Source organism: Cygnus olor, chromosome Z, assembly GCF_009769625.2.
Source record: "Cygnus olor isolate bCygOlo1 chromosome Z, bCygOlo1.pri.v2, whole genome shotgun sequence".
NCBI lineage: Eukaryota > Metazoa > Chordata > Aves > Anseriformes > Anatidae > Cygnus > Cygnus olor.
Window position 1 is genome coordinate 58,080,039 of NC_049198.1, and position 14,163 is coordinate 58,094,201.

The 14,163-nt window shown below is 37.6% G+C and overlaps 1 protein-coding gene across 1 annotated transcript in view; it reads left to right on the top strand.

Annotated features, from left to right (window-relative positions):
• The window catches only part of MAN2A1 (mannosidase alpha class 2A member 1), a 137,297-nt gene that overhangs the window by 90,432 nt on the left and 32,702 nt on the right, over positions 1-14,163 (top strand). Inside the window, exons 16-18 of the mRNA XM_040541150.1 lie at positions 8,194-8,308; positions 12,394-12,527; positions 13,665-13,806. Coding sequence (XP_040397084.1) covers positions 8,194-8,308; positions 12,394-12,527; positions 13,665-13,806 — 391 coding nt within the window. The remainder of the gene's footprint in view (positions 1-8,193; positions 8,309-12,393; positions 12,528-13,664; positions 13,807-14,163) is intronic.

Genomic DNA, 14,163 nt, shown 5'->3' on the forward strand with positions numbered 1-14,163 from the left:
GTCTCTTATAGAAGCATGCCTTTTGAGATCTGTCAGTTGGAAATTTTCAGTCATTTAGTGTATTTAGTCCCATAATTTTTTTGTATCAGTTATGTTCAACAGGGCTCACTAACTCTTAAGTTTTAAATGTCAGTGCTTTTGGTTGGTAGATACCAGAACAAAATGTAAATACAATCACTTTTTTTATTCTTTTCAGCAGCTACTAGTTCAAACTTTAACTAGTTTTATTTTAGATGCTACTTCATCTTTTGCTTAGAAAAACAGTAATCTGTAAAAAGTGTACACATAAATCCAAGCACAGTTAGAAAATAAGGTACACACTCAACTTTCATGATCAATGAAATAAAACTACATTTTTATGTAACATTATAAAGGGTGGTACGTTCGGCTTTTGTAACTTCTTGTACTATAAAAATGAAATCATGATACTTCTAAAAATTCTGCTTTTGTTAGTATACCATAAGGCTCATTTGGCTGGAATTTTAATAACATTGATTAAATTATCCTACTGGGAAAAACAATGGAATTCTGTAGTAGTTTCTGAAACAGTTTGAACTAATGGTTTCTGTCTAAAAGAAATGCCATCTGTTCACAGCTCTCAGTGTGAGGTGGGTTGACTAACACTTTCCAAGTCCTTGTGGGAAGTGGTGGTAGGATAAAGTACAGGCAGTTTTCTTGATTTTGGCTAGATGGTTATTCTTCTATTTTTTCCCCGGTATTATTGAAAAATTTGTGAAGAGCTATTGTATCCTGAAATCATAGAGTCATTTATTGAAAAAGACCCATAAGATCCAACCATCACATAACACTAAAAGACCACCACTAAACCTACCCAAGTGCCACACACACCTCTCTTGAATACCTCCAGGGATAGTGACTCTACCACCATCCTGGGCAGCCTGTTCCAATACTTAACCACCCTCTCCATAAAGAAATTCTTCCTGACATCAAATGTAAACCTCCCCTGGCACAAGTTGAGGCCGTTGCCTCATGTCCCATCACTTTCCACCTGAGAAAAGAGACTGACACCCTCCCCGCTTCAACTTCCTCTCAGGTAGTTATAGAGAGCAGTGAGGTCTCCCCTCAGTCTCCTCAAGACTAAACAGTCTCCCTCACTTCATAACTCTTCGTCTCTAGTCCCTTCACCAACTTTGTAGGTCTTCTCTACACACCCTCCAGCACGTCGATGTCCTTCTTGTAGTGAGGGGCCCAAAACTGAACACAGTACTTGAGGTGCAGTCTCAGCAGCACTATGTACAGGGGGACAAACCCTTCCCTAGTCTCACTGGCCACACAATTTGTGGTGTAGGCCAGGATGCCATTGGCTTTCTTGGCCACCTGGACACTTTCTTGGCCACCTGGACACACTGCTGTCTCGTGTTCAGCTGGCTGTCGGCCAGCAACCCCAGGTCCTTTTCTGCTGGGCAACTTTCCAGACACTCTTGCCTGGGCCTGTACTGCTGCATGGGGTTGTTATGACCCAGATGCGGCACGCGGTGTTTAGCTTTGTTGAATGTCATGTAATGGGCCTTGGCCCCACGGTGCAGCCTATCCAGATCCTTCTGCAAAGTCTTCTTGCCCTGAAGCCTATCAACATTCCCACCCAACTTGGTGTCTTTGGCAAGCTTACTGAGGGTGCACTTGATCCCCTCACCAAGATTGTTGATAAAATATTAAAGAGAACTGGCCCCAGTACTGAGTCCTGGGGAACATCACTTGTGACTGGATGCTAACTGGATTTAATTGCATTCGCAATGACCCTTTGAGCCCAGACAGTTTTTTTTCCAACCAGACAGTTCATCCTTCCAAGCTGTGAGCAGCTCATTTCTATAGGAGGAGGCTGTGAGAAACAATATTGAATGCCGTGCTGAAATCCAAGTAAACAACATCCACAGCCTTTCCTCCATCCATGAAGTGTGTCATGTTGTCGTAAAAGGAGAGCAGGTTAGTCAGGCAGGGCCTGCCTTTTGTAAACTTGTTCTGACTGGGTCTGACCATCTGTTTGTCCTTTATGTGCCGTGTGAATGCAGTCAAGGTGATCTCCATGATCTTTTCTGGCACCGAGGTCAGACCGACAGGCCTATAATTCCCTGGATCCTCCTTCTTGCTCTTCCTGTAGATGGGCATCACATTTACCAACCTCCAGTCATCTGGGACCTTCTTGGTTAGCCAGAACTGATGGTAAATTTTTGAAAGTGACTTGGCAAACACTTCTGCCATTTCCTTCAGCACCCTTGCGTGGATCCCCTCTGGCCCCATAGATTTGTGAGTATCCAAATGGTGTAGTAGTTTGCTAGCCATTTCCCCTAGGCTCACAAGGGCTTCATTCAGCTTCCTGTTTCTGACTTCCAGCACAGTGAGCTGGGTACCCTGACAAGAAATAGATTTATTAATAAAGACTGAGGCAAAAAAGGCATTAAGTACCTCAGCTCTTTCCTCATCTCGTGTCGGTTTCCCCCCACATCCAATAAAGGGTGGAGATTCTCCTTAGAACTCCTTTAGTTATTTATATTTTTATAAAACATTTTTTTATTGTCTTTCAGTTTAGTAGCCAAGGTAAACTCTATCTGGGCATTGGCCCTTTGAATTTCCTCCCTGCAGAACCTCAAAACATTGTTGTAATCCTCCTGAGTTTCTTGTCACTTCTTCCAAAGGTCATAATTTTTTTTTTTCTCCTGAGTTACAAAAGAAGCTCTGTTCAGCCAGACAGGTCTTCTTCTCCACTGTCTTGCCTTTTGGCAAATAAGGACAGCCCACTCCTGCGCCTTCAAGATTGCAGTCTTGCAGAGTGTCCAAGAATGTTCTTGAACCCCTTTGCTCCTTAGAACTGCCTCCCAAGGGACCTTTAAATTAATTCATTATGTATTCTGCTATGTATTAAAGATATGTCAATTTATGATGACCTACTCACTCTATAACCATGTTCAATACCAATAGGGAATAGAACAAAACAGTTTTTCCCAAAGAGTCATATGCTGACTGTTTCTGGGATCAATGTGAGAGGTTCATTTTCTTTAAGATTTTTTTTTTTTCAGAAATAATGTAGACTTTTCTGATAGGCCCACAATGGGGAAATTGCAATTCTCCCTCAGGTAACTGTGTCTATGAACACGTTTGTACTGTGGGTGCTTATGTACTGCATGAAAATATAATAACAGATGTGCTTTATCCTGCAGAATCTTTAGTGCTGAAGCTTTTCTCCATGTCCTATTCCCCTTCACACTTTGTCTCCATGATTGGACTTCCTTTACTGATTATGGTTCTTGGCTTGTATAGCTAAAGTTGTTACTAGTTTTAAAAAAACATTTTTTCGTTACAGATCCTTTTGTATATTTATCAGGCCTACCTGTTGCTTCTACTTGTTTGTGCTATCTAACTGCTTGGCTTTCAAGTCTAAAAGATAATGTCATCTTTTTGCATTTTTATTGGCCAGATAGTCCACTGCACAAATGGAGAGACTGTCCATTTAGAAAATGCCACTGTATATGCCTTTAGATCTCGTATCTCAAAAAACAGAGGACCCTCATTCAAGCACAGAATCCTGTTTTTTAGTGCTTTCTGTGTTTTTACATGACTGATAACAGGAAAAGGATAGTATGCAGGGACAATTAGCTGGAGGGTGCTCACATGACTCCAGTATCAGCTGCATCTGAAATGTCTGTTCTCTCCTTGGTGCTACACGTTTCCCTCAAGCATCACAGCTATCATTTAGAGGTCTGCCCCAAGTGGTGTTTTTTTTTTTGTTTGTTTGTTTTTGGAGATGTAAAATGACTGCTTTCTCTCTTATGCTATGTAATCCTTTAAACAGTTCTTGAGAGGTCATAGCATTTTACTTTTCCCAAAACATTAGTATAATCTCAGGCTCTGCCAAATTAAGGGTAATATGCTATTGAGAAGACACTTTTCATGAAGACTTCAAATTCTTGATTTAAATCTCAAATATATCAAGAGCAATTCAGTCTGTGCTGGAAAACTTTCCTCTGGGTATTTTTGATGTGGAAGTCGAACTGTGTGTTGTACTGCCAGAAGTTTCTAGGCCACAATAAGACTGTTGGTAGTATTTAGTTGTCTGCAGGTGGAAACTTTCATTGACCATGCTTCATGCATTCAAGCTGCAATATGTCATACCAGCTTCTACACAAGCCAGTAAACATGTATGTGAAGGCAAGTCTTCAGTTATCCCTTAAATACTTTGGCACACAGTTGGTACCAGGTAGTTTAAGGTATCTTAGGGAGCTATGGAATGCTATTTTGCTCCAAATTGTCTCCCTTAAAATTTCTACCTCACTATTTATTTATTTTTTCATTCCAAGGGCAAGTTGTCATGTTTCTTTCGAATATGAGTACTGAAAAATGGTTTCTGGACCTTTTGACCCATAGTTCTTCTCCTGTTTCTGAAAATACAGCCTTCCAGGCTTAACAAAACTTGCCACAGCAGGCTGCTGAGTCTTATACATTGAATTCTACTGATAATGAGGGAAACAGATACTATAGCAACTATTCATTTTAACTGTTTAAGAAGTGGAGTCTTGAGACCGGTTATGAGACCCAAATATTTTTATTCCAAATTTAGTCATAGAGTAATCATAGTATTGTTCATGTTGGAAAGTCATTTAGTCCAATTTTCCAGACAAGGCAGCGTAAACACTGAATTCAAACCAGAGATTTGTCCAGTCAGTTTTGCAAATGGCATTGTCATTGTTTGCTCCCTTCACTTAGAAAGGAAAGTGATTTGTGTCTGAACAGCAAGAGTCTTATTTCTGCAGCTCAGACTTTCACATGAAAATTGTCTTTGTTTTTCAGAGTAGGGATCTGTTCAGTGGCCTCTGTGCATCTCTCTAGGGATATTTACGATGGTACTAGACTAATTGTACATAAAGAAGTTCTCCTGTTAAAAGCCTGATTCATTGAAGTATTTAAGTATTTTCTGTGTGGCAAACCAGGTCACTATCTCTTTACAGGTTCTGAACTCGGTGTATCTCCAGATGGCTATAAAGAAATCATTTTAGAGGATTAGTGCTTTTCTAAGACTTCCGTGTGCCCTCAGTACCATACTTGTTCATCTTTCCCATTTCCCCAACAATCAAGAAGCAGCAGGCATCTTTGAGGACTCAGTATATATGATATATCCACTGATGTAGCAAAAAACTTGTCTACCCCCTAAAACCTCATGCCAGCAAGTGCTTTTGGAACTCCCAAACTCCTCTTTTGGAAGAGGAACTCCCCTTCCTTTTTTATCTTTACCTCTCACTATGTCCAACTGAGATACTTGCAAACTTGGTTTTAATACATATCTCTCAATGCATGTGCTAGTGGAACCACAAATTCAGATTAATAAATAAATAAATAAAATCCTTAATTTCTGACAACATATGCAAAATATAAATGTAGCTTTTGTAGCAAAATCTCAGAATCTGAGAGATGTTAAATGCATCTCATTTCCGCTTTCTGCTGGTATTGGAACAATGCATTTTCATAGTAGTTATCAATGTCACCATCATGTTTTATGTTAACAAGCTATGTTAATACTAACTTTTGTGCTGATTTCCTCCAGGTATTTATTATTTTTTACTTTAAAAAGAATTACTTTGGGAAATGTTTGCTTTTTGTAGTAAGTACATAGCCTTTTTTGTTCCTTTATCACTCATGCAGCATCTCTCCATTTTGCTGGTTTGGTGCTGAATGGCTCACAGAGCTGCAATGGACTGGTCCTAGTGAGAAATGTTCTTTCAAACAATAGAAAGAAGCCCATAAGATAAGTGTTACTTTGCTAACAGAATGTAATTGGCAATCTGCTGTTGATATAAGAAGTGTTCTCCTATGCAATAATTGGTAAGGGCATTTGTTTGGCCTGAAGACCTCAGGTTTCTCCAGGTTATTTTCTGAGAGTTCCTTTAGTTGTTGTTTCAGTCTTCGCCAACTCGAGGATCTTTATATTGCCCTGACCTGCAGGGAAGATTTTGAAGGGTTTGATTATTCCACTTTCTTGGCATTGATGCAGTTCCTATGTGGTATTCTAATCTAAACACCTACTTTTAGGAGCAAGTAGTCACAGGTTAAGTGAGTTTGTCTTCTCTACTTATATGTGATAGATAAGGACTAAGGAACTAATTCCTCTACTGGACTCTTGTACAAAGTATTACTATAGTTGATAGCTACAGAATTGCCTCCTGGAGCTCTGGCAAAGTTTTTGTTAAACATTTTTTCTGGAGCTTTAAGAATAAACGTGAATGGAAAGGCAGATTTTTTAGCCTTTGAGAGTCTTGTTCACTTCCTTCTTTTATGCAATACCTCTTGAAATCTTCTCTGTGAAAATACATATAGTTATATGCTCAAAGAAGGAGGCTGGGCAATCTCCAGCACAAATACAGGCTGGAAGGTGAATTAGTTAAGAGCAGCACTGAGGAGAAAGACTTTGGATTTTTGATTGATGAAAAAATGAACATGAGCCAGCAACGTACGTTTGCAGCCCAGAAAGTTAACCATATCCTGGGCTGCTCCAAAAGAAGAGTGGCCAGCAGGTTGAGGGAGGTGATTCTCCCCGTCTTCTCTGCTCTTGTGAGATCTCACACAGAAAACTGCATTCAGCTCTGGGACCCACAGCATAGAAAGGACATGGACATGACCTATTGGAACAAATCTAGAGGGCCACAAGGATGGTCAGAGGGCTGGGGCACCTCTCCTATGAAGACAGGCTGAGAGGGTTGGGGTTGTTCAGCGTGGAGAAGGCAAGGCTTTGGGGAGACCTCAGTGGTCTTCCGGTTACCTAAAGGGGCCTGCAAGAAAGCTGGGGAGGGACTCTTTGTCAGGGGGGAGGGTAGTGATGGGACAAGAGGTAATGGTTTTAAACTGAAAGAGGGTAGATTGTTAGATATTTGGAAGAAATTCTTTGCTCTGAGGGTGGTGAGGCACTGGAATAGGTTGCCCAGAGAAGCTGTGGATGTCCCATCCCTAGAAGTGTCCAAGTCCAGGTTGGATGGGGCTTTGAGCAATCTGGTCTAGTGGGAGGTGTCCCTGCCCGTGGCAGTGGGGTTGGGACAAGATGATCTTTAAAGTCCCTCCAACCCAATCCATTCTACGATATATCTGTAGTTCTTCTATGACATGTTGTGTCTTTTGTGCATGTAATTGTGATTTCCTGTCTTTCTCAAGATAAATTTGATCTTTGTTGTCCTTGCTTGAGAAGGAAGAACATGCTCTGTCCTTCTGACAGTTGTGCATGTAGGAGAAGGATGGTCACCCTTTAAGAACTTTCTGTTTAGATTTCTCAGAATAATGTGGTTTTCAAGGTGTTTTTGTTTGTTTGTTTGTTTGTTAATGAAGTCTTTATTTAATGCTATTGCCCTGTAGTAGTTTTGTAGTTGTTGTTGTATTTTCCTTCCTTTGGGCTTTGCGTATACTTAGTATTTAACCCATTTTTACCTTTTATACACTGTATAGCATATGTAGTTCAATTTGGAATAATCTGTTTTTGAAAATGTCATTGTTTGCTTAGCTGAGACTTGGAATAGTTGTGACTACATGGAGTACTTAGATGCACATTCTGATATATCTTTGAGAGAGGAACCATGCTTCCACTTGAGGTTTCTTATCTGTTCCCCGCTCTACCCTGAGTTCTAGGGGGCTCCCCAGTTGAGGCAACTGTAGCTGCATTTGATGAAGAGAGTTTCCCCTTTCTTCTACTTTCAAAGAGCTATGCAAGCTGATCCTTAAAACAGTACGGTTGAAGCTTTCGTCATGCAGTTTGTACCACTGATACAGTAAACTGTGAGCAAACAAAACAGACAAACCATCTGTCATACGTTATGAAATTGTGATGTTTGATAGCTAGTTAGGAAGTATAATTTTGCTAGCATAAAACTGAATTCAGATAGTTGCAGTAATAGTACATTATTGTGTTTGTCTGTAGGTCCTGTATACATTAATCCTCATAGAATACCACTGAGGTGTGTAATGATGCTTATCCTAACTTTAGCTAAAGAAAAAGTGAACCTTTAAAGAAAGCTTGGTGAATTTTGGACTAGGAGTGATTTTCTTGTTTGTTTTTTACCTCCAACATTTCAGACTGTGTAGGTGCAGTATAACAGTTATTAAAAACAACAATATTTAACAATTATTAAATATTTTGATTTATACACACAACTTTAATAAAAAAAAAATAGCATAATTGTTCTGTCTATTTTCTTTTTGTAGCCTTATATTTTCACAGATCCACCTACTGTAAGAGTTGCTCATGGAAAGATTTTCTCAGAAGTTGTGTGTTTTTTCCACCATGTGATGCATACCATGCGACTCTATAATGTCCAAGGTAAGAATTGTGAAGCTGTCTGAATCACTGGATTCTTATTGCTATGGTCTTGGACCCTACCTGTCTTTGCAATGTTTAAGTGCATTTCTGACCTATTAGAGAATTATTCAGATTGAGATCTTCACTGAGTCCAGTGCAATCAATATGATCCTTTTCTGAGCCTTAAGCCAGTTATTACGCTGATACTCAACAGATTTGTTGGAGATCATTCGATATTAGGAAATCTTATAGTATAAATTACCTACGGGTGTTCCCAAACTTTACTGAACCTTCTGAATGGTATACATAGCTGCAAATTATGAAAATGAGGAAAAACTCTGCAAAAGTATCTTGGTGGTTTAAAAATGTTACTTTCCTTCATAGCTTCAGACTTATTGGTGGAAGTACAACATCATCTTCTCTAAGGTCACAAAGAACGGCAAGTGTTTTGTAAGCAGCGTTAATAGTTAGGTCTGTTTTATTGTTTTATTCCACAACTGCACATGTGCTTTAATGACCTGTGAGCTTCCACTGTATGTCCTTTACCTGCTCGGCAAAGCTCATGACAGCATTGTCTGTGTCTGAGGGGCACCAGCACTGAAATCTGGCTTGTTAGCTTATATATCAGTTTTGGTTGCTTTTCCTTCGGTGAGGCTTTTAATTTTTCTCTTCTGTTCAGCTACTGTTTTCCCAGAAAGTTCTAGGAAAATAACAACTTTGGAAGCTCTGGTCCCTTCCAAATTTGATGGTGAAATTGGCCAGTAAGAAGTGTAAAAGACAAAGGTGCAATTGTATAAATTTGCTGTAGAAATTTGACTTGAAATGTTTAAATATGCATTTTTAGTTGTTCATCTATTTTTATTTACTCTGCTGGTGGTTTCTGAAATACAGAAGCATTGCTTAATATTTCCAATAGTTGAGGTAACTGAAACATACTCATATTGTTACTACTTCTACTGTAGATGCCAAAATTGTCAATTTAGTTTTGAAAATCTTATTTATCATATTTGTTTCTGTACACCCTCTGAAATGCACAATAGATCTATAATGTACTTAATCTTCCTATTTCTCGTACATTTCAAAAAGAGCATGGCAAATAGTACCTAATTTAGTCACACAGAACTGACCCGTTTGATTTTTTTTTTAATTTTTTAGATCGTAGTATGGTTGTCTTCAGAACGTACATTGATTCAGATGCCTCCTTTTTTATGATATGAATGCATACTTCGAAGTTTGAAGTTGCTAGAGTTTACCAGTACGCCATGTAACATTTCATTAACTGATCAGAGTTTACTTAACAGCTCTTTGGATATAGTAATTATAGATTGGACTCCAGATCACATCCCTTACTGAATACAAGCAAAGATGTTGTATAGTAAGATGTTGCAGAAGATTCTGAAGAGAAATGTTTACACTCAGGATACTTTTATGTAACCAATAAACCAAGGGGGTGATGACCTTGAAGTCTAGATGTACTGGGTTGCCAAATATGTATGAAGGAAGTTTTTTTGCTATGTGGGTTTCAGTAAATTAAACTGCCTAGTAAGGAGGGAACTTAGATAAGAAGGATGTTTAATGTAGTAAAGGGAAGGGAAAAAGCCTGAATGAAAGTCTCTCCTTTGTCTTGGGTGAGTCTGTTTTGGAACATTTTTTCTTTGTAATATTCACTTTTCTTTAATTTGTCAGTAAGTGCCTGGTAGAAATATTATACTTCTGTTTCACAGATCACAGGAAATGGCTTATCAGTAAAAATCACTTGCTAGCCAATTCCTAACACACAAAGTTTTATTTTATTTTGAGTGCATTAGTTAGTTTTCTTGTATTCTTTACCATTTCCAATTCATCACACTGTTTTCAGTAATTACATCATTACCTATCCCCTCATTACCTATCCCCTCATCTTTCCAGCTGTTACAAAGAGCATACAACTATTTTATACTCTTCCTCTTTACTTTTATTGTGTGTTTTTATTTAAATTTCTTTATATAAAATGGCATTTTTCAAAGTTTAAAGATCGAGTTCACATCGTTGTTGTACTGAAGTCAGTTTCCTGGGCTTTATAAGAAATGCTATATGTATTGCATTACTTTATTTAAAAGAATGTGTCTTGAAGTCTTACTAGATCTATACAGTAACAAAGTAAGTGGACAGAAATATACACGTGCATTTGTATGTTATATTTTGCTATTAAATAAAGACATGATACTCCTACTGTAACCTGCCTGCTTGCAAGGGGATGCAAAGCCTGACCACGTTGCTAATCCAGCTGACAGGAGTTCTGAGTCATACAGCTTCTTCAGCAGTTTTGGTGAAAAAATGCTTTATCTACTGCCTTTATACTTCTGGTTATTTTGAGCAGGGATTCATCTGGCTTGACAGTTTTGTTCAGTAATTGAACAGTGAGTGAATTTTAAATGCTTTTTCTGTTTCCATTGGCATCTGTTGTTGAAACCAGCATAATTTTGTTAATATTTTTATCAGAGGCTTCTTAGGTTTCATTATCTTCCGTAACTGTATTTGTGCATTAGCTCAACTTATGCAGTAGGGAAGAGCTGAGTGTAATTCCTGCTCTAGTAATTTTAAAACCATAAACCAAAACACTGTATTGTACATCCTCATGCTTTAATGGTCCTACTTCACGTTGGAAAAGCCATGACTAAAAGCATAAAAAATGGAGCATGTGGATCCACTTTTCACAGACTAGGTCTGGGAAAATAGAATTATTTAAACCAAATATTTTTCAGTTAACACTGTGGTATAATAGCCCTTGATAAATATTAGCATTTTAACAGCTGCTGGTACTGTTGCAGCTGGCTGGAGATTTTAAGAAAAAAAGTTGAGTAAACAAATACAGACTTTAACACCTTTCTCATTCAGGTGATAAAATCACAACCCTTACTATATTATACATATCAAATAACAGCATAAAAATTGAAGAAAGTAGACACTTTCAGCATTCTAATCTTGAAAGGTTCAGGGTGTTTAAGAATTTGTTAAAGTAAGGACCTTCTTAATGAGCATTCTGTCATGTTCTCGAACAAAACTCCAAACAATACTGGAAAATTCTGAATTTAGAAATAAAAAAAGGTTGCGCTAGGGTTTGTGAGCTTAGGAATCTAGGAATTTTTGAAGATCTTTTGCCCTCTTACATAAGATTTGACTGGTTAGGAGCCCAAACTGTGATAATCATGCCACCTGGGTGAATTGGCATAAAGTCAACTGTTGAAAAAAAGGAGGAATTTAGAAGCTAAAGTTTTAAATACAATCTATTGAATTTTACAGAAGTAAGCTAATCATTTTTTCACTTTCTACCATTCTTTGTTTACAACCTGTCAGGCAAGCGCAATATAATTTCATGACTACAAAGAGAAATTTTATTTCTCCGTTCTGTTTGGCACATCCCTTTTTCAACTGCTAGTTCCTTTAGACTACAGAAAGGGTAGAGGTGGTCATACGGAATGATAGTGTGATTCTAGTCCAAACTCTGTCCTGAACTGTTTAAAACACTCAGATTATTATAAAAGGTATGTAACTTTCAATGTGAGGCACTGGAAAAATCTTACTGAGCATCTGACTGCATTGTCAGATATTTAATTCTTCCTTTGATAAAATGGGCATCTGTTGACAGCTAATGAAGACTTACATCCCAGTTGTGGTCTTATCAGTGTGCAGTTTTGTATTTCATTGTCCTTATGGAGGATTTCTGTTTTAGTTAAAACAAACAAGCAGCTTGCTGCTTAGTAGAAGTTGTTGTCAAGAGGCTGTGAACAGATCTTGTTCCATTGTATTAGCTATTGTATTTAAAAGTTTTGTATTTCCTACTGAGACCCCATTGGTTTTTATCATGAATATTCTAATCATCAGAGTTCTGTTTCTGTTCTACTTCAGTGAAGGTTTCATATTGACTTTTTAATGAGTACTGAATTGGAAGCATTTGTATATCATATAGTACATAATTGAACTGGTTTCAAATATCTGTTTAAATATAAAAAGGAAAACTAGCAGGGGAAAACTAGATCGCTGTGTTTTGGGAGCACTGGAAATCTTATATATGTGACAATAGCTTTTAAAAATTGAGATATTTTTAAAGCATCTTTTTCATGCAGGTTTGGAAGGCCAGTCTGTTGAAGTTTCCAATATTGTGGATATTAGAGGAGAATATAATCGTGAGCTTGCAATGAGAATTTCATCTGACATAAACAGTCAAAATAGATTCTATACTGATCTTAATGGATATCAGGTAATTATTCTCTCCTAATTATAAAAGGCTAGGGTATCAGTTTTGACTAATTTTAAAGAATGAGTCATATTAACCAAACTCTTATGTTAAAGTCCATTATTCATTTAAACAGGAAAGGGCTTTTAAAAAGTAAAAAGTTTTTCCCAAGTAAAAACTTTGGTTTAGATCAGATGAAGTAGCAATTGTTTTCTTTCAAGGAAATTATAAAGTTTGTTAAATATTTGTCTGTATCCTTTTTAAGAAAAGAATTGTAATACAGCAAGCTATGGTATGCCATTTTGCAGTTGTCTGTATACCTTCATGCCTTTTCACCTTCATCTGTTTAATTTGAGTCCTTTGGGTAGTCAAACTCAAGACAAATATGTACTGCCCAGTAACTCAGACATACAGAACAACTTGGTCCTGTCGTGGAAGTAAGAAAATAATGCACTTTTGGAGTGTAATAACTTAATCTATTGGTAATGCATCTGATGAAATAGCATGACTATTTTTCTTAACTTGGACTTTGCAGCACAGACAATAGAAAGCATATTTTCTTTTCCTAACTTTGCTTCCTTGTTAAAAATAGGTATTACAAATACTGAAATACAAATACTGAAAAGCATACCTGCTGAGTAAGAGACTGCTGTTTTGCCACTTGTTGTCTAGTACTGCATTTTGCTGGAGACACCAAAGTGAACATTTAAATGTGAAAATAATTTTAATACTACTATTCATTCCTCATGTACCATTCAAGAATTTCACTAGCACTTCAATAAGTTCCCATTATAAACCAATTCCTTTTCTGCTACCTTGAATCTATTCACTGCTGGCTCTCTAGAGGAGAAAAAAAATTCTCTTATTCTATAACTGTTAATATTCTTTTTTTTTTTTTCTCTGTGTGCAGGTTCCCTTGATGAATCTTTCAGTTTTTAAAGAATATTATTTGATCTAAAAGTACATTGAAGTTATCATTTCCAAAGTGGTAGTTTTAGCCACAAATCTCTAAAAAGCTAAATAATACAGTTGAATGAATACTTTGGTGCTAGTTGTCAATCATTGCTTCCAAAGCACATGGGATTAATGTCTGAAAAGGTCTTTGAAATTTAAACGCATTAAAAATAAAGTATTTTATTGAAGTCCTTGTTCATACTCCAGATCCAGCCCAGACTGACGATGAGCAAATTGCCTCTTCAAGCAAATGTCTATCCTATGACTACAATGGCTTATATCCAAGATGTTGGTGTTCGTTTGACACTTCATTCAGCTCAGTCTCTAGGTGTTGCAAGCTTGAAAAATGGTAAGCATAAGGTGATGAATATTATAAAGGTCTATGCTTCATGATTATCTGAAATAGTTCATTCGGAGATTATCGTACCTACCAGTCTATGAAGAAAGCAAATAAGTTTCTCCAGCTTTGACCAGTTCTAAAATATGTCCACAGAGGAAGAGCTGGAGGTTTTTCCTACATGAGATTCTGTCATCTAAATTGGAAGACCTGTCTCAAAAATGAGTCAGAGGAAAGAGATTATGAAAAAGACTGTTTTGGTTTAACCTGGCAGGCAGCTAAGCACCACAGAGTGTTTGCTCACTCCCCTACCCACCCACAGTGGAATGGGGGCAAGAATTGGAGGAAAAAAATGAAAACTTGTGGGTT